This window comes from Capra hircus, chromosome 20 (genome assembly GCF_001704415.2).
Source record: "Capra hircus breed San Clemente chromosome 20, ASM170441v1, whole genome shotgun sequence".
Lineage (NCBI taxonomy): Eukaryota > Metazoa > Chordata > Mammalia > Artiodactyla > Bovidae > Capra > Capra hircus.
The window spans coordinates 31,752,965-31,777,076 of NC_030827.1; the positions used below are offsets into that span (position 1 = coordinate 31,752,965).

The 24,112-nt window shown below is 41.0% G+C and overlaps 1 protein-coding gene across 1 annotated transcript; it reads left to right on the top strand.

Moving 5' to 3' along the window:
* On the top strand, positions 14,526 to 24,071 carry SEPP1 (selenoprotein P, plasma, 1). The gene is given in 6 exon segments (NM_001285582.1): positions 14,526 to 14,657; positions 17,591 to 17,806; positions 18,818 to 19,030; positions 21,092 to 21,209; positions 23,000 to 23,074; positions 23,315 to 24,071. Coding segments are annotated over 5 exon segments (1,041 nt in total). The 5' UTR covers positions 14,526 to 14,657; positions 17,591 to 17,603; the 3' UTR covers positions 23,747 to 24,071.

The following is a 24,112-nucleotide window of genomic DNA, read 5'->3' on the forward strand; positions in this document are numbered from 1 at the left end:
TCTTCCTACTTATCCTGAAGACTGAGGCCTCCAGGCACAATGGAGATAATAAGTAATGTCTAATGTTTAGAGACCCCCTGGGTGACCTTAGAAGTAAATGATGTCCCACCATCACTTTGTAATGACCTGGACAGACCAAATCTTGGAATGATTTTATGGAGCAGTTTTTTTTTAACCACTGCCTCAGACTTCTCAGTCTTGGTGGGAAAGCCTTCAATCCATCCTGTGAATGTATCTATCATGACTAATAGGTATTTATACCCTTGAGAAACTGGCATCTGAGTGAAGTCCATCTGCCAGTCCTCTCCTGGGTAGGTCCCACGTCATTGGACGGGCTGGGGCAGCTGGGGTTTTGAGCTCCTTGGGGGTTGTTTAATTGGCAAGTGGGACAAGAGGAGATCACTTGCCTTATGGTCGTTTGGAGGCCTGTTCCTCTGAAGGACCTTTCTAGTAATCTTTGGAGGGCCTTTTCCTCTAAATGAGTGGTGCCATGTAAGGAGTTAACCAACTTCCATTGGAGATTCCCAGGCAGAAACAGGAGTCCCTCCTTGTGGAACCACCTGATATGATCTTGAAAGCCCTCACTCTTATCTTTAAGAGTCTCACCTTCAGTATATGAAGGAGTTTCTGGCAGACAGAGTAGTCTTACTTCCATAGAGTAGTCTGTGGAACTAAGGTGGCAACCCCTATTAGGTCATTGTTCTGTAATGCTGCTCTCTTAGCTGCCTGATAACCTGCTTGGTTCCCTCATGCCACTTCCATGCTCCCTTTTTGCTCTCCTTTACAGTAGGAGCCTGAAACCTCAGAGGGCAGATGAACTGCCTCCAAGAGCCTATGGATTGGATCACCATATTTGATTAGGGACCCTCAGGTGGTCAAGTGGCTTCTTTCTTTCCAAGTAGCAGCATGTGCATGTAGCACCAGAAAGACATACTTGGAGTTAGTGTAAATGGCTATTCTTTTTCCTTTTCCCAGCTCTAAAGCGCGAGTCAGGGCTATGAGCTCAGCTAATTGGGCTGAAGTACCTGATAGCAAAGGTTTAGTGTCTGTGGTCTCAAAATTGGAGACTACTGCATATCCAGCTCTGCTTTTTCCATCCAAGACAAAGCTGATTCCATCAGTATGCCATATTTCCTCAGGATTGGTCAGAGGATCTTCTGACAATCCCTCTTGGGATTTTGTCTAGTGGTCCAAGGTTTCTAGGCAAGAGTGAAAGGGGAGAGAGCCCTCAGGGCTAGGCAGGAGGATGGCTGGGTTAAGAACCTCATAAGGAGATAGAATGAGGCCTGGCTTTTCCATCAGCACTACTTGCTATCTGAGGATTCTTTGATCAGACACCCATAAATGGCCTCTCCCAACTACGAGTTGTTTCACTTGAAAGTGAAAGTTTAGTTGCTCAGTCGTGTCCGACTCTTTGCGACCCCATGGAGGAAGGAGCCTACCAGGCTCCTCCGTAATGGGATTTCCAGGCTAGAGTACTGGAGTGGGTTGCCATTTCCTTCTCCAGAGGATCTTCCCAACTCAGGGATCAAAACCGGGTCTCCCACCTTGTAGGCAGATGCTTGACAGTCTGAGCCACCAGGGAAGTCACCAGTTTCCCTTGGTGACTGGAAAAAATAGTTTGCCCCCCAAAAAAGAGTTTTAAAGCATCTTCTATCAGGATTGCAATAGCTGCAAGACTTCAAAGGCAGGGAGGCCAGCCTTAGGCGGCTGGGTCAAGCCTCTTGGATAAGTATGTTACAGGCTGGGGCTCAGGTCCCAACCTTTGAGTTAACACTCCCAAAGCTATTCCTTCTTTTTTGTGGACATAAAGTTGGAATGCTTTTTCTGGGTCTGGCAACCTCAAGGCAGGTGTTTGAGTTAAGACTTGTATTAGTGCAGCCTCTACCTTCTTTTGAGGAGTTACTCACATCAGTGGGATTGAATCATCCCATCCCTTCAAGCTTTCATATAAAGGCTGGGCAATTAGACCATAGCTGGGTATTCAGATTCTACAATACCCAGTTTACCCCAGGAAAGCTCGCAGTTGTTTTTGAGTTGTGGGGGAGGGCAACTTGAGGATTCCTTGTACCCAATCAGGATAGGCTCCTGGACCCGTGTGTAATCTGAACTCCCAGGTAAGTGACCTTTGTCTCAACCATCCATGCCTTAGTGCAGGAGACTATATCCCCTATCTGCCAAAAAGTTTAGACCCTGAATTGCATGTTGTTGGACATTTTTTCTCATCTGGAGAGCAGATTAGTAAGTTATCTATGTATTATAATATCTTTCCCATTAGGTCCCAGGTCCAGATCTAGGAGATTTGGCTAAGAGCCTGCCCAAACAGGTGGGGGCTATCTCTGAACCCCTGAGGCAATACTGTCCAAGTCATCTGTTGGTGTTTTTCTCCTGGAGCCTCCCACCCGAGGGCAAAAAAGATACTGGGATTCTTTAGCCAGTGGTATGCAAAAGAATGCATCTTTGAGATCCAAGACTGTAAACCACTTGGCCCTGGGTGGGATTTCTCCCAAGATTACACAGCAATTGGGTACTGTGGGATGGAGGGGGGCCACGGCTTCATTTATGATCCACAGATCTTGAACCATTCGCCAGGTTCTGTCCTTTTTCTTTACAGGGAGGATTGGGGTGTTACTTGGTGAATTGGTGGGGACCAATAGCCCACAGGCAAGGAATTTATTTATTAGAGGCTGTAGTCCTTCCCGAGCTTCTCTTCTGAGGGGATATTGTTTCTAGTTTGTAAACTGAGTGGGATCTTGGAGGACAATGATGACCAGTTCAGCTTGGTAGGCTTGTCCAGGACTCCCCTGGTCCCACACCTGGGGGTTAATTTTGTCCTCCCATAGTTTTTGGTCCCTTCCTATTGGAGAGGGTGTAATGGGTTTTTCAGTAGTAACCACAAGCTATGGGGCTCTAGGGGCTGAAAAGCTTCCCATCACAAGGGTGGTCCATAGTTTAGTGAGTATATCTCTTCCCAGTAAGGGAGTAGGACCCTCAGGGACCACCAGAAACTGGTCCCAGGAACAAAGAAGTGCTCGGGTGAATCTTTTGGTAATTGTTTTTTCTGTAGCACCCAAAATGGTACAGGTTTGGGAGGAGAAGGCTCCAGAGTAGGAGGTCAGGACAGAGTAGGTAACCTCTGTGTCAACCAAGAAATTCTCGGACTTACCTGCCACATCCAGTTGCACCCTTGGCTCCAGCCCCATGATGGTTATCTGTGATAGGTGGGCTGGCTGGAGTGGGCCGCTTCAGTCCTGTTGAACCATCATGAGGGAAGGCTTGGGGCTTGACCTTGAGGCTCCTGGGTCCCAAGGGCAGAGTGCCACCCAATGTCCCAATTGATGGCATTTGTAGCAAGCCATTTTAGGAGACTTGTCATGGCTTGAACACTCTTTGGCCCAATGTCCTGCCTGTCTACAGATTAGGCATTTGCCTCATGCCTTGCGCTTCAAAGACTCGGGGTTTGCCATAGGGCTTCCCTGGAGGGCGGCCAGCATCTTGGGCATGCCTTTTCTCTTTCCTTTTCTCCCTTTCCTGGGCCTTGGCCTTCCTCTCCTGTACTCTGTTATAAAAGATATTGGCGGCTGTCTGGACCATCTCATCTAAAGCAGCATCTAAAGTAGCTGTTGCAACTTTATCCTGATGTCTGATGCACATTGGGACAGGAATTTGTTCTTTAAAATCACCTGTCCCTCATAGGAGTCCAAGTCCAGATTGGGAAACTTTTGGAGGGCCTATTTTAGCCTTTCCAGAAAGGCAATGGGGTTCTCTTTGGGCTCCTGTGTTATTTCTGAGATCCAGGCATAGCTGATTACTTTTTGCTGGGCTGCTTTCAGCCCTGCCTTTACAAAGATCAGAAAATGATCCCTTTCCCAGATGTGCTCAGGGTCATTATAATTCCAATTAGGATCTGAGGAGGAGACTGCAGTTTCCCCTACTGGGTATTTATCACTTGACATGTGAAGCCCCATAGCATACCTTCGGGCTTCCTTTAAGACCCTAGTGTGCTCAAAAGCCAAGGTAATGTGTTGGAATGTATCTATATATTTGGGTCATCTGTATAACTTCCCAGGTCTTGTTTGATCTGTCTTAGTTCTAAGAGGGAGAAGGGCTTATGGACCCGGGTTGGTCTGAATTCTCCTCCAGTTTCGACTAAGGGACATACTTAAGTTGGCTTTTGTGGAGGGAGTGCCCCCGGATATGGGGGCATGTTTGGATACAAGGAAGGAGCGCCAGGCAACACAGGAGCCATGGGAGGTGAGCCTTATGTCCAAATTTTCTTCTGACTAAGAGATCTCTGTCCATTTCCCTTGTCTTTTGCAGAATAAGTCTAGCTGCAGCATAGTTCAGTTCAGTCCAGTTGCTCAGTTGTGTCCAACTCTCTGCGACTCCATGGACTGCAGCATGCCAGGCCTCCCTGTCCATTGCCAACTCCTGGAGTTTATTCAAACTCACATTCATTGAGTCGGTAATGCCATCCAACCATCTTATCCTCTATCATCCCCTTCTCCTCTTGCCTTCAATCTTTCCCAGCATCAGGGTCTTTTCAAATGAGTCAGCTCTTCACATCAGGTGGCCAAAGTACTGGGTTTCAGCTTCAGCATCAGTCCTTCCAGTGAATATTCAGGACTGATTTCCTTCAGGATGGACTTGTTGGATCTTCTTGCATTCCAAGGGACTCTCAAGAGTCTTCTCCAACACCACAGTTCAAAAACATCAATTCTTCAGTGCTCAGCTTTCCTTATAGTCCAACTCTCACATCCACACATGACTGCTGGAAAAACCATAGTTTTTACTAGATGGACCTTTGTAATTTAAAATCCCATCCTCAGGCCAGTGTTCCTTGTCCTGCAGAGGATACTGTGGCTAGGCAGTGGCACAAAAGAATTTTAAGTGACTTCTTAGAGTTAAGAGGATTGAACAGCTTCCAGTTTCAAGGGTGCATCTCAAGGGCATCTGTTGGGAAGTGGATTGGTTATTTCCCATCTGAAAGACAGTGATAACAGAGAGGAAAAGAAAAAAGAAAAAACTAATAGGTCTCCTTCAGTTTCCATGGTTGGACTTCCTTAGGAGTGAGTTTTTTTGAAGATTATCCTACCAGGACTGTTGCAACCTACAACCTGAGCCAGGCGTCCCTGGGTCAGAGTGCAGATCCCTAGGCAGGCTGAGGTGTGACAGCTTCCTGGGGATCGAATCCCCAGGCAGGTTGAGGCAGGTCGGCTTCCTGAGAATTGGGTCCCTGAGCAGGTTGAGGCATGTTGACTTCCTGGGACCCCTGGCCTGGTGGATCCCCGAGCAGGTTGAGGCATGACAACCTTTCAAAGACCAGATTCCTAGGCAGTTGAGACAGGTTGACCTTCTGGGACCCTCAGACTGGAGTTGGACATCCCCAAGGTCTCCAGTGTGACCAGTGCTGGGTAGGATTAAGGGGATGTAATCTTAACTCATTGCCAGTTTAACTCATTCACCACAGATGGGAATAGATATTGTGATGTAAAGAAATCCAAGCCTGTGCCCTGAGACTGGGAACCTGGTGAAGCAGCCATAAGCCTTATCCTCTATATTGCTCTGAGGGACTGTAAGTCACTGATTTCTCCCCTAATCCTCCATAAGAGCAGTTTAGGGTGTTTCCAATGGTAAACATTTCATTGTCATAGACCCACTTTAGGTAATAACAGAAGTAATGACAAAAGAGTGGGTTATCTGGTCCTGTTAGGGGCATTAAGAGTATTTTAATAATAAGCAGGGTGGTGCAATGTTGCCTAAAAGCGGGAAGGGTCCTGGTTGTAGGAGTTAGTAAGTGGCTTAAGAACAAAATGATAAGAGGCAACAAACCAGATGTTCTATAAAAGTGGAGTGGAGATTTGATCCAGGGGTATGTTTGTAACTTTAGGAGAAAGGTGGTAAGGGTTTGTGCCCAAACAGCCTGCAGGGCTAACACCCAAAGTGGCAGACATTATCCCTGGAAGCCCAATTGCCCTTGAAGAGATGCCACAAACAGATGAACTTCCAGCAGGCATCCTGTGTCTGTCACCTGCCCTAGTGGGTTCACTGAGAGATGCTGTTGTTGCACACGTTGTAGGAAACACGGAAGATGAAGGCCTGTATATCTAGAGGGACTGGCTATTACACAGTATTTCTCTCCCAAGGGCCACCTATTTTCTGGTTGTCCCTCCAGAAGATTGTAGAAGCAACACTGGGGGCCTGGACGGGGCTTAGTAAAAGAGCATGAAACATGAAGGGGGCAGGGCACAAATTTTGAAAGAATGACATAGCCCAAGGGCATAACATAAACCAATTAAAATCAAATGGGTCCAAGATGACAAGTCAAATTCAACTAAACCTTAATCCCCCAATCTGCAAGCTAAATGACACACCCAGAGTTGCCAGGACAGTTCCAAGGCACTGCCAAAAGAGGGAAGAGTGGGTGGTTCCCGTTGTTGGGGGTGATCCTCCCACTCATTAGCATATGAAATCACCCAGCTCTTGAAAACTAACCACACCGCATTCCATGGCCCCTGCACACTCCTCTATGATGGCCCACACGCTGGGGACTGTGCTTCTCTCTGAATCTGCACAAATCCGCCTCTTTCTTATCGCTGTGTCTCTCACTGGATTTTTGCAATGAGACGTCAGAGCCTGAGCTTCATTAGGTCCTGAAGCCAGGGGCCATGGGTTTTGGCAGGGCTCAAGTCCCAGGAGAGAGGAGCTGAAGGACGGGAGGAAATATCGGTGGGAATAACATGCTGAGGAATCCCCTTCATAGCCTCCCCAAAAATCTGCTAAATACCTGACCTGTGCTCAGTTTTCATTGTCCTGATCCTTGGCACAAGAAGATTAGGACAGAAGAACCCCCACCTGATTGGGCAACAGTTACTAGGGCACAGCAGATAGTGGAGCCGTTGGGACACACCGAGGAGCAGGCCCTGCCAGAGTCCCTCAGTTGCACCCACTGCTGCTCGCCTATTCGCAGGGGGTTCAAGGAAACAAGAAACTGGAGATTGTAAAAGAATTAAGATTTTGTTAGCCATATGTCTTCCCAGCCATAGTAGTGAGGACCTCCTACTTTAACCGGAGGTCTTCTGGAATCTGAGACTGAGCCACGTGAGCTTTCTGTTGAATTTGTTTTTGCTGTCCCAGTTTCCGGCATGGTGGGCTTCTTGTCACTTCCACTGCGCTGGGTTTTCTTCACATTCAGCTTCCACTGCAGGCGTTTTCCCCGAGTTGGGCTTCTGCTATTCTTCACCTCCACCTTGTGGGGACTGAGCCGAGATTGTTTCAGCTGGGTTAAATCTGAGTTACGGCACCACAGATGTTGGGGGGGAGTGTATAGTTTCCTCGCTTCTGTCTCTTTGCAACAAAAATTTGAAACGACGGATGGACTAGTGTTACAGCCCTCAGATGGACCATTGTTACAGCCTGGTGTAATTTCTTCAGATGGATCGGTGTTACAGCCCTATGTAATCTCCTCGGCCAGACCAATGTTACAGCGCTGTTACAGCTTAGTTTTATTTAGAAAGTAAAGGAAAATACATCCTCGAAGCGTGAGGGCAGGCCGACCCAAAAGACGTTAAGAGAAGCAAAACCTCTGGCCCAATTTTGGCTCTTCTTTTTATATGTTTTTTTCCCCTTCCCCTGAGCCTCCTCCTGGGCTACCCAGGAGGGCTGTTTGTTTTACCTGAGGTTCTTACTCCAGTCCTTTGTTTTATTTTCATGGGCTTTTCCCCTCTTTGCCTTTTAGCCACTGCATTCTGGACTCCTTTTTCCTATTCTAACTACCTAACACTTCCAAGGAGCAAGCATCTTATAATTTTGTGGCTGCAATTACGATCTGCAGGATTTTGGAGCCCAAGAAAATAAAATCTTGACCACTTTACTTTTCCCCCATCTATTTATGAAGTGATGGGGCCAGCTGCCATGATTTTAGTGTTCTGAACATTGAATTTCAAGCCAGCTTTTTCACTCTCCTCTTTCACCCTAATCAAAAGGCTCTTTAGTTCCTCTTTACCTTCTTCCATTAGATTAGTGTCATCTGCATATCTGAAGTCATTGATATTTCTCCTGGAAATCTTGATTCCAGCTTGTGATTCATCCAGCCTGCCATTTTGCATGATGTACTCTGCATAGAAGTTAAATAAACAGAGTGATAATATACAGCCTTGGCATATTCTTTTCCCAATTTTGAACCACTCAGTTGTTCCATGTCCGGCTCTAACTGTTGCTTCTTGACCCACACACATGTTTCTCAGGAGGCAGTTAAGGTAGTCTGGTATTCCCATCTCTTGAAGAGTTTTTCACAGTTTGTTGAAAAAGGTACTTAAGGTAAAATGAGGTCATATGGATGATTCTAATGCAATGTGACTGGTGTCCTCTTAAGAAAAGGCTATTAGGACAGAGGCACATGCAGAGGAAGACCACGTGGAGATGCAGAGAGATCATGGCCATCTAGGAGCCAAACAAAACCAGCCCTTGATCTTGAACTTCTAGCCTCCAGAACTGTGAGGAAATAAATCTCTGTTATTTAAGCTGCCCAATGTGTAGAACTTTGTGAACTGACACAATCAATAATCTTGAAAATAATGAAATAAACTCAAATTAAATAACAATTTGATAATGGAAATAAGTACTGTCGTGTACGTCTGGGTGATAATATAATTTGGTATGCTTGAAAGGTCAATTTGGTAGTATCATTTGAAATTTGAAATATGTATTCAGTTTTAGCAGCAATTTTACTTCAAGCAGAAATTATATACCATTAATAAAGATATAAATGTATACACATAATCTACATTTTGAAAGCTGGAAGTGAAGCTTACATTAAAAGGGAGTACATATTATGGATCATTCATAGAATGAAATAATGTGCAGTTTTTAAAAAGAATGAGGTAACTTTGTGCATATTGACAGAGAAAGATGTCTATGCCTTGGGAAGATGTCCATGATATATTGTTAAATTACAAACAGTTGTGAAACAATTATATAGAGAATGACTATAATTATTTATATTCAGCATATATATACTTCTCCACCAGTATGGGATACAAATTAAGACCTTTTTTTTTTTTTTGAAAAGTTGAACTATATTTTTTTATTCTTTTATATTGAAAGTATAATTACTTTACAGTGTTGTGTTAATTTCTGCTGTACTGCATCATGAATCAGCTATATGATACACATATCCCCTCCATCTTGATCCTTCCCCCCTAAACCATCCCACCTCTCTTAGGTCATCACAGAGCACCAAGCTGAGCTCCCTGTGCTCTACAGCAGCTTCCCACTAGCTATCTGTTTTACACATGGTAGTGGCAAAGTAAGACTTCCAGAAAATGAAAGTAGGTTTCCTTGAAATATCCATTTAACTAAGGTGATGGCAGTAATTCTGGAGAAAATGTTTCAACTATATAAATCCAGCCTCTTTGTAAACCAGTTAGCATGACAGACACACACTAAAAAACCCTGTAAGTTTCAAAGAAAATGGGCATAAAGGGTACTTAGTGGCTAGTCTAAGGCATTATTCGTTTTGAGAAGGAACTCATCAGACTGACTTATGTTTTCCATGTCTAGGATATGTGAGGGAATGAATAATCACTTGAGCTGCATTGGCAGTAAGAATTACTCTTATATCTCTTTGGAGTAAAAGTTACTTTGGGCTGCTATTTTGGAGAAACTGCAGACATAAGAGGGCTTCCTAGGGCTTCCTTCCACCTTGTTTTTGGTGGCACAGTGGTAAAGAACCTGCTTGCCAGTGTGGGAGATGCCAAGAGATGCAGGTTTGATCCCTGGGTTGGGAAGATCCTCTGGAGAAGAAAATGGTGACCCACACTAGTATTCTTGCCTGGAATATTCCATGGACAGAGGAACCTGGCACGCTAGTCCATGGGGTCGTAAGAGTCGGACTTGACTGAGCATGTGTGCCACCTGATGTGAAAACTGACTCATTGGAAAAGACCCTGATGATGGCAAAGATTGAAGGCAGAAGGAGAAGGGGACGACAGAGGATGAGATGGTTGAATGACATCACCGACTCCATGGACATGAGTTTGAGCAAGCTCTGGGAGATGGTGAAGGACAGGGAAGCCTGGCATGCTGCAGTTCATGGGGTTGCAAAGAGTCAGACATGACTGAGCAACTGAACAACAACAACAACAACAACAACACTTGTTATCAAACTTCTGTTCATTTTCTCTTGTTACTCTACCTTGTATTACATAGGAGTCTCAGCCACGAACCTAGAAGGGGAGAGGGAAAATAATTTTTCCTTCTTTATGTGTCATCAAGGGGCTATTTGATGTCCCCTCGCTTCTTGTATGTTGATGCTGTGTCCTGTGAGGAGCTGCTGGTGCTGGCTGTTTTACACAAGCTTTTAAATTAAAAAAAAAAATTAATAACAGCCTATTTCAAACAGAAATTCTTCTGTTGTCTGTTACTCTCTGAATGTGCTCAGTCCTGCATGAAATTTGGCACTTTATGTAGTTACTCCCTTAATTGCATTCATGTTTGATATAGCAAACAGTTCTCAGATCTGTCAAACTTCTGAGCCTGAAGAAGAGCTCCCTTCAAAGCATATTTCAGTTCACATGAATCTCAAAGGTTTATATTACATCTTATCTAATCCAAGCTTCTGGTACATGCCTTCCTCTGGCCATTGTTCTTATTTTGCTTTTTTTTTACTTTGAAAACATCTTGTTTTTTCCTGGACAACCCTTGCATATTCAGTCACTTACCTTTCAACATGGATGTTCAAAGAGTATTATATTGGGTATAATGCATAACATGAGGTCTAGGGCACCTTCATGTATTTGAAAGGGGAGGAAAAAGAATTTAGGTCAAAGGGTTCCATTTCTCAAAATATTGGGAAAAAATCTTCATTTACCTTTGCTTTTAAAACACCATCTGACAACCAAGCTAAGGAGGTTAATATTTTATACAGTTCCCTCATATGGTTATGGCACTTCCTTGTTAATTATTTGAGACATCAGTGTTTTACTAATGTTTAATGCTAATGTCATATTATCACCTGCTACAGCTAATAATTTCCAGTGGTCATGTATGGATGTGAGAGTTGGACTGTGAAGAAAGCTGAGTGCTGAAGAATTGATGTTTTTGAACTGTGGTGTTGGAGAAGACTATTGAGAGTCCCTTGGACTGCAAGGAGATCCAACCAGTCCATTCTGAAGGAGATCAGCCCTGGGATTTCTTTGGAAGGAATGATGCTAAAGCTGAAACTCCAGTATTTTGGCCACCTCATGTGAAGAGTTGACTCATTGGAAAAGACTCTGATGCTGGGAGGGTTTGGGGGCAGGAGGAGAAGGGGACGACAGAGGATGAGATGGCTGGATGGCATCACTGACTCGATGGACGTGAATCTGGGTGAACTCCGGGAGATGGTGATGGACAGGGAGGCCTGGTGTGCTGCGATTCATGGGGTTGCAAAGAGTCGGACACGACTGAGCGACTGAACTGAACAGCTAATTGATTTCTAAAATCACAGTTCATAGTCCTTTTCTCTTCGAAGTCTATAATGAACTCAGATTCTTAGGGCCCTATTCTCCATGAAAATCACCCACGACACATTACAAAGTTGAGACCGCTTATTAAAAACATAGTTTACACATTTACATAAACATTCTGAGGAAAAATGATAAGGATATGGAAGAATGAGAAAGTGCGAAGAAAGAATCTTGGCTCCAGGGCTGGAAGTTATGGGAGATGAGATCATTAGGATAATGTTCAGCTTGATGGGATACAGTCAGTCATTTTAATGTTCACTGTATGGTGGCACCTGGAACAAGCTATCAGGTGATTTTAATCATTTGTTAAAAATTGAAACAAAATAATTTTCTAAACAGTCCAATGATCAGAGTTACTGGGGACTTTGGAAGTAGAGTGAGAAACCTAAGATAAAGTGCCTGTTGAGCTTGTGCTAACTGTCCTGTTGGCCCTGTCTCCAGGCTGCATCAAGATGCTGCTCTTTTCATTTCCAAGGTTCCAACAGAACCTTGTGCTTACAGGCATTCCAGATATTGTCACACTTTCTAGTGTCTTTTCACTGCTTACTTATCTGTTGATTCTGTTAGATTCTGAAGTCCTTCAGAACAAGGAACTCATCATTGTGTCTAGCATAAGCCCCTAATAAATGTTTGATTTTGTTTGATTTAATGTAATTTAATATTCACTAAAAGTCTGTTCAAAACCTTTGCTTTTTTAAGAAACCTGACTAGACCTAGATTGCCCAGCACAGAAGAGGCTACTAAGAGTAGATTCCCTTCAAACCCTCCTACCCTGTAGTGCGAATGTAGATTGGTATAGCCACTTATGGAAAACAGTATGGAGGGTCCTTAAAAAACTAAACTAGAGCTACCATATAATCTAGCAACCCTACTCCTAGGCATATATCCAGAAAAGATGGAAACTCTTAACTTGGAAAGATACATGCACCCTACTGTTCATAGCAGCACTATTTATAATAGCTAAGACAAGGAAGCAAACCATCAACAGATAACTTGTTTAAGAAGATGTGGTACATATATGCAGTGGAATATTACTCAGCCCAAAGAAAAAATGAAATATTGCCATCTGCAGCAACACGGATGGATCTAGAGATTATCATACTAAATGAAATCAGACAAAGACAAATATTATATGATATCACTTATATGTAGAATCTAAAAAAATACAAATTAATCTATATACAAAACAGAAACAGATTCACAGACATAGAAAACAAACTTATGGTTGTGAACGGGAAAGGGGGAAGTAATAAATTAGAGGAGTATGGGATTAGCAAATACAAGCTACTATATATAAATAGCTAAGCAATAAGGATTTATCGGGCAACACTGGGAACTATATTCAATACCTTGTAATAATCTATAATAGAAAATAATCTAAAAACTATATCTGAAACACTTTGCTGTATGTCTGAAACTAACACAATAAGTTAACTATACTTCAGTCAAAAAAGCCTGGATTCCCTTCAAATACTGCAAACTCCCCATCATCTCCTTTGGCCAGTTGGGGGTTTTAGGCATACAGTCGCCTGGACACACACAATCCTGGGTGCTTGGCTTTGGAGCTAGTTGCATACTTGCAGGGAATTCTTTGGTACAGGAGAAAAAGGCTAAGCCACATGTAAAGGAAGGAGGTGATGGTAATATACCTAATACTCTGTTGCAGAAAGACCCAACATGACTATTTAAATTTCTTAAGCAAATGAACCACAGGCGGAATTATCTGTTTTATATGAAATTTTTTTCCCCCACAAGATTCTTTTAAAAAACAAGGATGTATATGTGCATTTTTTTTTTTTTCCCCCGTGAGGAGAAACCAAGTGTTTTACTGGATTCTCAAAGGGACCCTGAAAGATTAAGGTTACTGCTTGGTGTGAGTAAATAGAATTTGGCTTTCAAATGCCAAGCTTCTACTTTTATAATATGTTTCCTTACAGAAAAGATCACATCTGAGCCTCTTTGTACTCTCTGTACCTTGTAAAGCAGTACCCAGCTCAGCAATCCATAGGGGTTCATTTAGACAAAGCACATTGGTAGGGAAAGCAAGGCTTACCTGAAAATCATCACTATCCAGGGCTGACATCTCTTGGCATTGCCACTTGCCTTACCTGTCATGCATGTGCTCATTGGTAGCAGTTAATAGAAAGACTGTATCACTGTCTGAAAGGGTAGTTATTCTCAATATATTTGTATACTTTGAAATGTCCATATTCTTTTCCATGTGCAGCTACTATCACAGTTAACTTATTTGTATGGTACTTAAATTGGTAATGATTTTACAATAGATTCTTAAGAACTTCTATGGGATACATATGTCTTCCAGGGAGTGGGACTTCTGTGATGAGAAAACTGAAGGCACGTTTCTCTCAGGCAGAAGCTCTGTTTCCTTATTCCTTCCCTTAAATGATAAAAAAAAAAAGAGCAGAAGTCCTGTGAGGTCCCAGAGATTCAAAGTTTGTTGTTGTTGTTTTTTTTTTTTTTTTACTTTATTTTGCTTTACAATACTGTATTGGTTTTGCCATACATTGACATGAATCAGCCACGGGTGTACATGAGTTCCCAGTCCTGAACCCCCCTCCCACCCCCCACCCCCCACCCCATAAGTTTTAAAGCCGAAAAATAACTCAAGCAGGTCTGTAGCAGCAGGAGACTTTTCTAACAAAGCTCACACGGTTTGGGTTGGGCTATCACCTGACCACTACAAAGTTAAAGAAAAAAAACATTATTTTTATTTTTTTAAAGTGACAGCTTACCTCGCTGGCTTAGCAAGTATTTTTCCCTAATATAGTTTGTTTGGAAAAGAGCTTAACTTGGAAGCCTTCTTTATCCTTAGCTCTTCCTCCCGCCCCCGACTGTACCATTAAATCCTAGCAAACAGGGTGACTAAAAACGATAGGGAGTAATTATCCCCCAACTCCCCCCATTTTATGTATGCCAGCCCTTGTTACTTCTAAAAGTTGATTGTAATAGTCAGTTCAGGGCTGGTCTCTCCTTGCAAGGTCACAGGCTGAGCATGCATTAAACTTCTGACTTTAGCTCAGAGGGTGAGGTAAACAACAGGACTATAAATAGCCAAGTTTCTCACGGTGGCTTTGTGGAGCCGCCCAGCTGAGCAAAGAGAAAGGAAGCAAGCTGGTCGGAAGGGGTTCTGTAAGTAGAAACTTTGTGTTTTCCAAACATGATTCCTTGAGAGCTTGCTAAATGATTTGATCTTCGGGTCTTGATAAAATGTTTTTGTCCTTAGAATAGATTTTTTAAAAAGAGATGGGTAAAGAAAATAACACAAGAGTCTAAACTCCGGGTGCGGTGGGGACATTGTCAGTTCTAGCTGATTTTTGCCCTGCCTTCTGCACAGCTGAGGATAAAGATAGGGGCAGAGGGGGCTGGAGAACTGGAATACTTTTCCTCTGTAAAAAGTTGTGTTGTTATTATAGGCAATACTATGTGTTCAAGCTTAAGTATTTCCCACTGAAATAGGAAGGAGAGCTCTAACGGCAAAACAGCTGGTGGGTTTGAGGAGCAGATCTGGCCTGTGTAGGGTGCTATAGAAATGTCCAGGGATATTGTGAGCAATTTCAAGATAAAAAAAAGAGAAAGCAGGTTTGGTTCACTGTGCAAAATAGTCATCCTTAAAAGAGTTAAAACCCATGTCAAAACCAGTGGTTATTGGTGCTTTTAGGAGAATGAGAAGGGGACCCTCAGAAGCGGGTCTGAGGATGTGGGGGTGGGGGAAGAGGGTGGAAAATATTTTTGCATATTTTGTCTTTAAATGGGGAATTTTAAACAAATATAGGTCTGTTTGTGGTCAAGAAATCCAGGCTTGTGATTGAAAAGTGATGAGATTAGTGAAAATCACAACTACATTTTAATTGTTACTGCATTAAGTGAAGTCTCTCAGTAGTGTCCGACTCTTTGTGACCCCATGGACTGTACCTGCCAGGCTCCTCCGTCCATGGGATTTTCCAGGCAAGATTACTGGAGTGGGTTGCCATTTCCTTCTCCAGGAGATCTTCCCAAGATTGAAGGGACTGAACCCAGGTCTCCTGCATCGCAGGCAAACTCTTTACCGTCTGAGCCACAAGGGCTTCCAGTAAATCTAATTTTATTTATGTCATTATTTTATATAGTTGTCTGACAGCTGTAATCAATCAAAAGTTTCTTATGTAAAAAGTTATTTCAAGAAAACAAAGTTAACAGCTTCTTGATTATAGTGATGGGAAAATCTCGAAGTGTGAACTCTGTAATCCACTACCCTCTGCCAATGGCTTTAGTTATTTTTTCATCAAAAAACTAAATGAATGAAATAACCTTTTCATTTATATTCACTCTTCAGCCAGTTGGAATGGTGTGCAGAGTGAGAGTGCCAGGTGCCAAGTTTATGCTGAAGGGTCTGTAACTACTGAATTTATATTCTATAAAGCGGGGAAAATCTAGTCATTCTAGTAAGAAACAAAAAAAGCCTGAATAATTTTGATGTTTTCTTTGTCATCTTAAGGCATAAAAAACTCAATTCCCTCTGTCCTAACCTAGAGTGGTGGGGTGGAGGAGAGAGGGGGGGTGTATATTGTACATACAGCTGATTCATACTGTTGTGAGTGATGGAAAGCACAAAAACGAACACAACATTGTAAAGCGGTTATACTGCAATTAAATAAATAAATTAAAACCCCCAAATTCTGGCTACTGTAGTTACTAAAATGTAGGTAAGAGGTCATGTGTTGGAATCGGTAGAACTGGTTTGAATTCAGTTTCCCTGTGACTTAGTACCTGTGTGGGACTTGGGCAAGCTGCCTAAACTCACACTTAGCCAGTTTTCTCAGCTGCAAAAAGAGATAATGGTCATATAATTGTAATCAGGTTTTTAAAAGTTCTATCCACAGCTACTAGTGCATTAGAGCCCATATCAGTCTGATTTTAGCTTCTCTGCTCCCCTCTTAACTCTGGCCTCACTCGAGGTAATTTATCATTAGCTGTCTCCTCTCCCCCAACCACCCCGTCCCCAAAGTACTTTTACTTTTTTACCATAGATCAGTGCCTGAACATGTGCCGACTTCCTAGTTCTGGAATTTTGCCTCGATCTGTCTCCCACCGACCTTCATATCAAAATAAGCACGCTTATCTTGATGACCTGATTCACTTCGTGTGTCTGAAATTAAATATTAGATGTATGGATTTTCTTTCTCTGCTCGTCTCTGCTGAATATGTTTTTTTTTCCATCACCTATCTACAGTTCATGTGTTTTATCTGTACCTCTCTGCAGAGAGCTCTGGCCCTTGTTTTGGGAATATTTCTTATCATGTATTTAACTTTCCTACTCAGAGGGGCATTTTTTTTTTAACCCAAGAACACGCCATCTAGTCACAGGAACTTCCTAAAAGTAGTGGTAGCCAATAAGTAGACTCATAAGAGTGTAGATTTCAGTGAATCTTAAGTGGTACAAGGCCCAGTGATTTGTAGTATTTCTTCCTGGCCAGGTGTCTTCTCATTGGTCCATATTGGTCTTGGCTATGACAGCAATATTTTGGCAGGCAATAACATCTGAATCTCATGTTGGCAGACAGCCCTCACTGCCACCTCCTTTCTTCCTAAGTTCTCTTCCCATGATGTCTTTTCATTTCTATGCAGAATTCCCTATGTACGCTTCCTGTGCTTAGATTGGTAGAGGAAAGAAAGAAGCAGTCAGAACTTGTTGGATCTCAAAAATCAAATCATGTCTACAGAATGTTACTTGGTTGTAGAGACCGTATTCTCAGAATTTTCCTAGACATGTATTTTCTCCTGGACATATATCTTCTACTAGAGAAGCACTTGACTGACTGTTTAGGCTAATCTTCATAGCAGGCTTATTCAAGTATCTCGCTAAGCGAGATAGTCAAGAGGTGCTTAGGCAGCTTCCCTGACTCGGGCTGATCTTTCCCCTTTACAGGGAGATTTGGTGCTAAGATGCCCAATACAAAGAACCCAACAACATGGAGACAGAATCCACTGGCTAGATATTTGTAGAAAGTAGAATTATACTTGCTGGTTTATAGACATTCCTTGTTACAATCGTGAAGATGACAGAAAGGTTTTCTCTTTTACAGGACAGCCCCAGCCATGTGGAGACGCCTGGGGCTGGCTCTGGCTCTCTGCCTCCTCCTAACCGGAGGAACAGAGAGCCAGGGCCAAAGCTCCTATTGTAAGCAACCTCCAGCCTGGAGCATAAAGGATCAAGACCCTATGCTGAACTCCTATGGTTCAGTGACCGTAGTAGCTCTTCTTCAAGCCAGCTGATACCTGTGCATTCTGCAGGCATCTAGGTAAGGTAGTCTTTCTGTGGTCTAGAATTTCTTAAGGGGATAGCTATTCAATAGATACATGCATAAAACAATAAAAATAGAAAAGATATATTTACTAAATTGTATAAAAAAACCCCACTCTATTTGTTGGCCTAGAGCATGTTAGAAGAGAGAAGACTAGGGGGATGTTTACAGTGGCTTTCCTGGAGCTATGTAAATATTTTTTTTCTTTTTGTGTACCTATATTTTATAGTAGCCTACAAAATATGTATTACTTGTGTAAGGAAAATGTTTTAAATTGTACTCCTGCAAATGGATTGCTGCTGCTGCTGCTAAGTCGCCTCAGTCATATCCGACTCTGTGCGACCCCATAGACAGCAGCCCACCAGGCTCCCCAGTCCCTGGGATTCTCCAGGCAAGAACTGGAGTGGGTTGCCATTTCCTTCTCCAAAGCATGAAAGTGAAAAGTGAAAGTGAAGTTGCTGAGTCGTGTCCGACTCTCCGCGACCCCATAGACTGCAGCCTACCAGGCTCCTCCATCCATGGGATTTTCCAGGCAAGAGTACTGGAGTGGGGTGCCATTGCCTTCTCCGCAAATAGATTAGTTATTTCAATATAGGAAGCAGATATGAGAGCTTTGCCAGAGTAGAACAAACACTATACTTGCCACCAAAGGTCTTAAGTCATTTAATGAATTTATGAATGTATATATTTGTTGGGTTATTTGCCAAATACTTATTGTATACAATTTCTCTGTAACTGGGAGATGGATTAGAAAGATACACACTTCATAGGATTATTGTGAGGACCATATGGACTAATGTTTGTGCAAGCACTTGGCATATAGTTTTTACTGAGTATAAGAGTTCAATAAATAATTAGAAAAATACAAGTTTTAGTCTTTTAAAACAATATAAAAAAGAGGTCTGAGTAAGTAAAAAATAAAGGAGTTTCATGTAGGAAAATAGACGAGAAAGGGAGAAGTCACTAATTAAATTATTCCTTTTTTAATATTTTTTCCAAATATTTTAGATTGGAGGACCTGCGAGTAAAACTGGAGAAAGAAGGATATTCTAACATCTCCTATGTTGTTGTTAATCATCAAGAAATCTCTTCTCGATTAAAATATGTGCATCTTAAAAATAAGGTTTCAGAACATATTCCTGTTTACCAACAAGAAGAAGACCAACCAGATGTCTGGACTCTCTTAAATGGAAATAAAGATGACTTCCTCATATATGACAGGTGTGTACCCACCTTTATACACACGTGCATGCACACCCACCCCCAAATTACAATATACCTGCTTCATAGTAAATGTAATAAGTGATTTAAAATAAGACATCTGCTTTTATCTTGTTACCAAATACTCAAGTTTCAAAGTGAGCCCATTAGAATGTTTGGTTTTGCCAGATGACTTCCTTTTACAAAAAAGAATTCACTCCAATAGGGAAATAAGGAAAATTGACTATACTTTCTTCCCCCTGTACATTAGCATTCTGATTAAATAAAAAGAAAAATCAATTTGTACTTTACATACAAATCTCACTTAAAAATTTTTCAGATGAATAACCGTACTTTGCAGACTACTGGCTTATCTCTAAAATTACTATTAATACATTTTAAGGTTATATATCTGCATTTCTTAAAGTATGTTAATCATTTAGGCATAATCTGTATGAATCTGCTTTTGATTCCATGAATGAATAAAATGTTTGTATTATGAAAGAACTTCAATGCATACATTATTTGCTATCATCATTTCTAGTTGGTGCTGGTTTGTTTCGTTTTTGGCTCTTCAGGGATGGTAAGCCAGACTCTGCCTAGGTCTGAGACCTACTTGGTCTTACCCTAAGTATTTTTAATATTACATGTTCTTCTTTTAGGACTGCAAGCTTCTAATTTAATCTGTTGCAAAGTTTAACCTTTTGATAGTCATATACAATTGTATAAACAGGATAAAATCGGGGCAAGAAGGACATTTAAACTCCACCGTTTCTGAAAATGCCAAGTGTATTTCCATTTCTTTCATTGTGCTGAAATTTTTGCTGCATCATATTCTTATTTAAATCAGTGGGCTACTGGCCAAGACTGGAGGATCTTTCTCATTATGCTGTGATTTCTTATTGTGTGGAATTTGTGCTGCCTTAGCAGTTATGAAAAGATCATGTGATTTGCAGACCTGATTTATGAAGTCAGTGGTTTGAACTTTGATAGAATTTATGAGTCAATTACAAAATTGTATTTGACCAAATCACAATAACCACATAATTTTGACATTTATTGTGACATATATCTATTTCATTTTTCACAATGCTAATATCAGACTCACTGTAATCTTTTCTTTGAAACTTTTTATTTTGTATTGGGGTATAGCTGATTAACAATGTTGTGGTAGTTACAGGTGAACAGTGAAGGGACTCAGCCATACATATACATGTATCTGTTCTTCCCCAAGCTCCCCTCCCATTCAGGCTGCCATATAACATTGAGCAGAGTTCCATGTGCTATACAGTAGGTCCTTGCTGTTTATCCACTTTATAGCAGTGTGTACATGTCCATCCCCAATTCCTTTACTATCCCTCCCACCTGGCAACCATATCAGACTCACTATAGTCTTGTCATGACCTGACCTGGTATGCAGTGCCAGGAAGCTTGAGATCCCCTTCAGGGAAATTTACTAAAGTTATGAAAGGGTCTTATAACAGTTATAAGACCATGAAACCTACAGTCTCATGCCAGATGGTGCATAAGTAGGATCATGACACTGAAAATATTGTTCACTTTAGTTTAGTCACTCAGTTGTGTCCAATTCTTTGTGACTCAATTCTTTGCACCAGGTTGCCAAAGTATTGGAGTTTCAGCTTCAGCATCAGTCCTTCCAATGAATATTCAGGACTGATTTCCTTTAGGATTGACTAGTTTGATCTTACAGTTCAAGGGACTCTCAAGAGTCTTCTCCAACACCACAGTTCAAAAGTATCAATTCTTCGGCACTCAGCTTTCTTTATAGTCCAACTCTCACATTTTGACTAGATGGACCTTTGTCAGCAAAGTAATGTCTCTGTTTTTTAATATGCTGTCTAGGTTGGTCATAACTTTTCTTCCAAGGAGCAAGCATCTTTTAATTTCATCGCTGCAGTCACCATCTGCAGTGATTTTGGAGCCTCCCAAAATAAAGTCTGTCACTGTTTCATTGTTCCACCATCTATTTGCCATGAAGTGATGGAATCAGATGCCATGATCTTAGTTTTTTGAATATTGAGTTTTAAACCAAAATATTGTAATGACTGTTATATTTTTCAGATGTGGCCGCCTTGTATATCATCTTGGTTTGCCTTATTCCTTCCTAACTTTCACATACGTAGAAGATTCCATTAAGACTGTTTACTGTGAAGATAAATGTGGAAACTGCTCTCTCAAGGTATTTTTCTCAATTATTTTTCTTTGAAGAAAAGAGGAAATCTTTTAAGAGCTACTCAAGTTAGTATTTCATGACTAACTAGCTAAACCAGGGTTTCTTTTGGTATACGAGAAATAAACTAAAATAGTCATTTTTATAATTACCTACACTTCCTGTTATGTAACATACACTTTAAAACATCTTTTCAAGATTCATATTGCTTTTATCTAGGAGGAGTTTAGAGAACAAAAATCAATGCAGACTACGTATTTTAATTACCACCAAATGATATTGCATGACTTTAAGTGCTTAAAGAACCCAGCCAACATAAAATACACTATTACAATATTATGAATGTGCTCATATAAGAACATAGTGATAGCGAAGATTATCCATGGCATTACCTGAAGTGGAACAGGCCCAGATAACTACTTAATTCACCAAGAATGTAAGACTGTCAGCTTTTCTGTGACGCTCTTACACAATGCACTTGAAATTACTGATACTTTTAAAAAATCATTTTATTTTTAAAATTAATAACTTTATTTATTTTTTACTTCTTCACAACCACTAGAATATTTATTCTTTGTTATGACAAACACTATATGTATGTATGATTTATAAAAAAGATACTCAAAGAATTGATTTTAACTTATATTAACTAAATTTCTTATATTAAATAAACTTCTTTTCCTCTCAGATTGAGAAGGAAAATAACTCCAAACAGTGTTTCCTTGACAGAGCAAGTTGGCAAAATTTGAACTCAGGTTCAAAAATAATTAAAAGTTTTATCTATGAGCTCTGCTTCCTTTAGATTTTTCCCAACTCTAAAGAAAGCCATTCACATTCTAATGACTCACTTAAGTTAATTAGAAAACCAACAGTTTAGTTAGTTTAACTTAGTTGTGCCATTCTTCACATTTTAATCTGCATAATAATACTGTGAGGGTTATTTTACTGCTTTTACAGATGAGACTGAAGTAAAGCAAGTAAAGTACTAACTCAGTATCTAACTTGTACTCAGTGCCTAATGAATGTTAGCTCTGTTGATTCCTATTTTGGGATTTGTTTCAGTATTTTGAAATTTTGAAAATGCCTAGTAATTATAAATATTTGCAGAGTTAATTTTATTGGCTCTTTTGAGTTATCAGAGAGAAATTAGTTTGTTTCAGAAAATAATATTAGATTCAATGCTTTGTTGACACTGGTGTGAAAGGTTCCGTTTGGTAAACTGATTTTAGGATTTGATAGTTGTTTGATTTTACTGCAGTCAATCTAAGTTCTTTTAACCAGTTAGTTTATTTAGTTTTGCTTTTGCAGATATAAATATAGTGGTTTTGTTTTCTTTTTAAGCCTTATGTAGCTCTCAAATTCTTCCTCAGAATTCTTAAAAATTTAGGAAATGCTTTTAATAAGGAAAGGAAAATCTGAATTCTGCTGTTGATTTAACTAGTATAGAAGCTTAAGTATTGTTAAAGCTTTAACTTACTACATTTAAAAAAATCTATTTTCAAAACATTTACATTGATTTATTTGCAAAATGTTTGAAGATTCTTTAGTTAAATGCAAACTTTGTACAAGGAGCACTTTATAATTAGGTATGGATGGGAACCAAATTTTAATAAAAAGTCTAGGTGTTGAGCCTGAGATAAATTTTTTTTTTCTTATTAATATGATGCCGGAAACACAAAACCAGTTCAAATCTAATTTAAGCAGTTTGACTTTCATATATGTTAACTCCAGAATTCATTTTTTCATGCATTCTTGCTAAATCTATAAATTTGTTAAGTGATTTATAAAATGTATTCCAGACACAGGAAGATGAAGACTTCTGTAAAAATGTATCTCTGGCTACCAAGGAGAAAACAGCTGAGGCTTCACAGCGACATCACCATCACCATCACCGTCAGCATCCCCATCCCCACCCCCATCCCCACCCCCATCCCCATCCCCATCCCCACCCCCATCCCCACCCCCATCCCCATCCCCATCCCCACCCCCAACCCCATCCCCATCCCCACCCCCACCCCCATCACGGGCATCAGCTTCATGAAAATGCTCATCTTTCAGAGTCTCCAAAACCAGACACACCAGATACCCCTGAGAATCCCCCTCCTTCAGGTCTTCATCACCACCACCATAGGCACAAGGGTCACCAAAGACAGGGTCACTCAGATAACTGTGATACACCAGTAGGAAGTGAAAATTTACAACTTTCTCTTCCACAAAAGAAGCTCTGACGAAAGAGATGCATAAATCAGTTACTCTGACAGTTTCCCAAAGATTCAGAATCTGCTTTGAGTAGCTGCTGTTGCCACTGTCGACATCTGGTATTTGAAAAAACAGGGTCTGCAATCACCTGACAGTGTACAGAAAACCTCCCCTCTTTATGTAGCTGACAGGGCCTTTTGGCAGAGGAGAACGTCATTGAATCTTGACAGTGACGTTTGCCTCCAGCTGCCTGACAGGCAGCAGGTCAGCAGCTCAATCCCACAGAAGCCAGCACCAAGTGAAGCTGAAAAAATAAGGCCAAAATGTGAAAATGACCTTCAAATTAAATATATGCAATTGGATATATTCCCCAAGTCAATCTACACATTACATTCCCAGCATTTGTATAAGCTACCTAATTAATAGTGATTCAAAAATAGGAATTGGATTTGTGCAAACATGGAGAAATTGACTTCCACATTTAAAAATTTAAGTCAAAGAAATTTTGACCCAAACCATATTTTTATTCAGCTGAAAGGTGGTTGCAGCGTTTGGTTAATATGTTTTTCTTTTTCTTTTTCCAGTATTCTACTTGCATTAATGAGAACAGAAACGTAAACTATAACCTAGGGGTTTCTGTTGGATAGTTGGCAACTTAGAATGGAGGAAGAACAACAAAGACATGTTTTCCATTTTCTTTACTTATTTCTCAA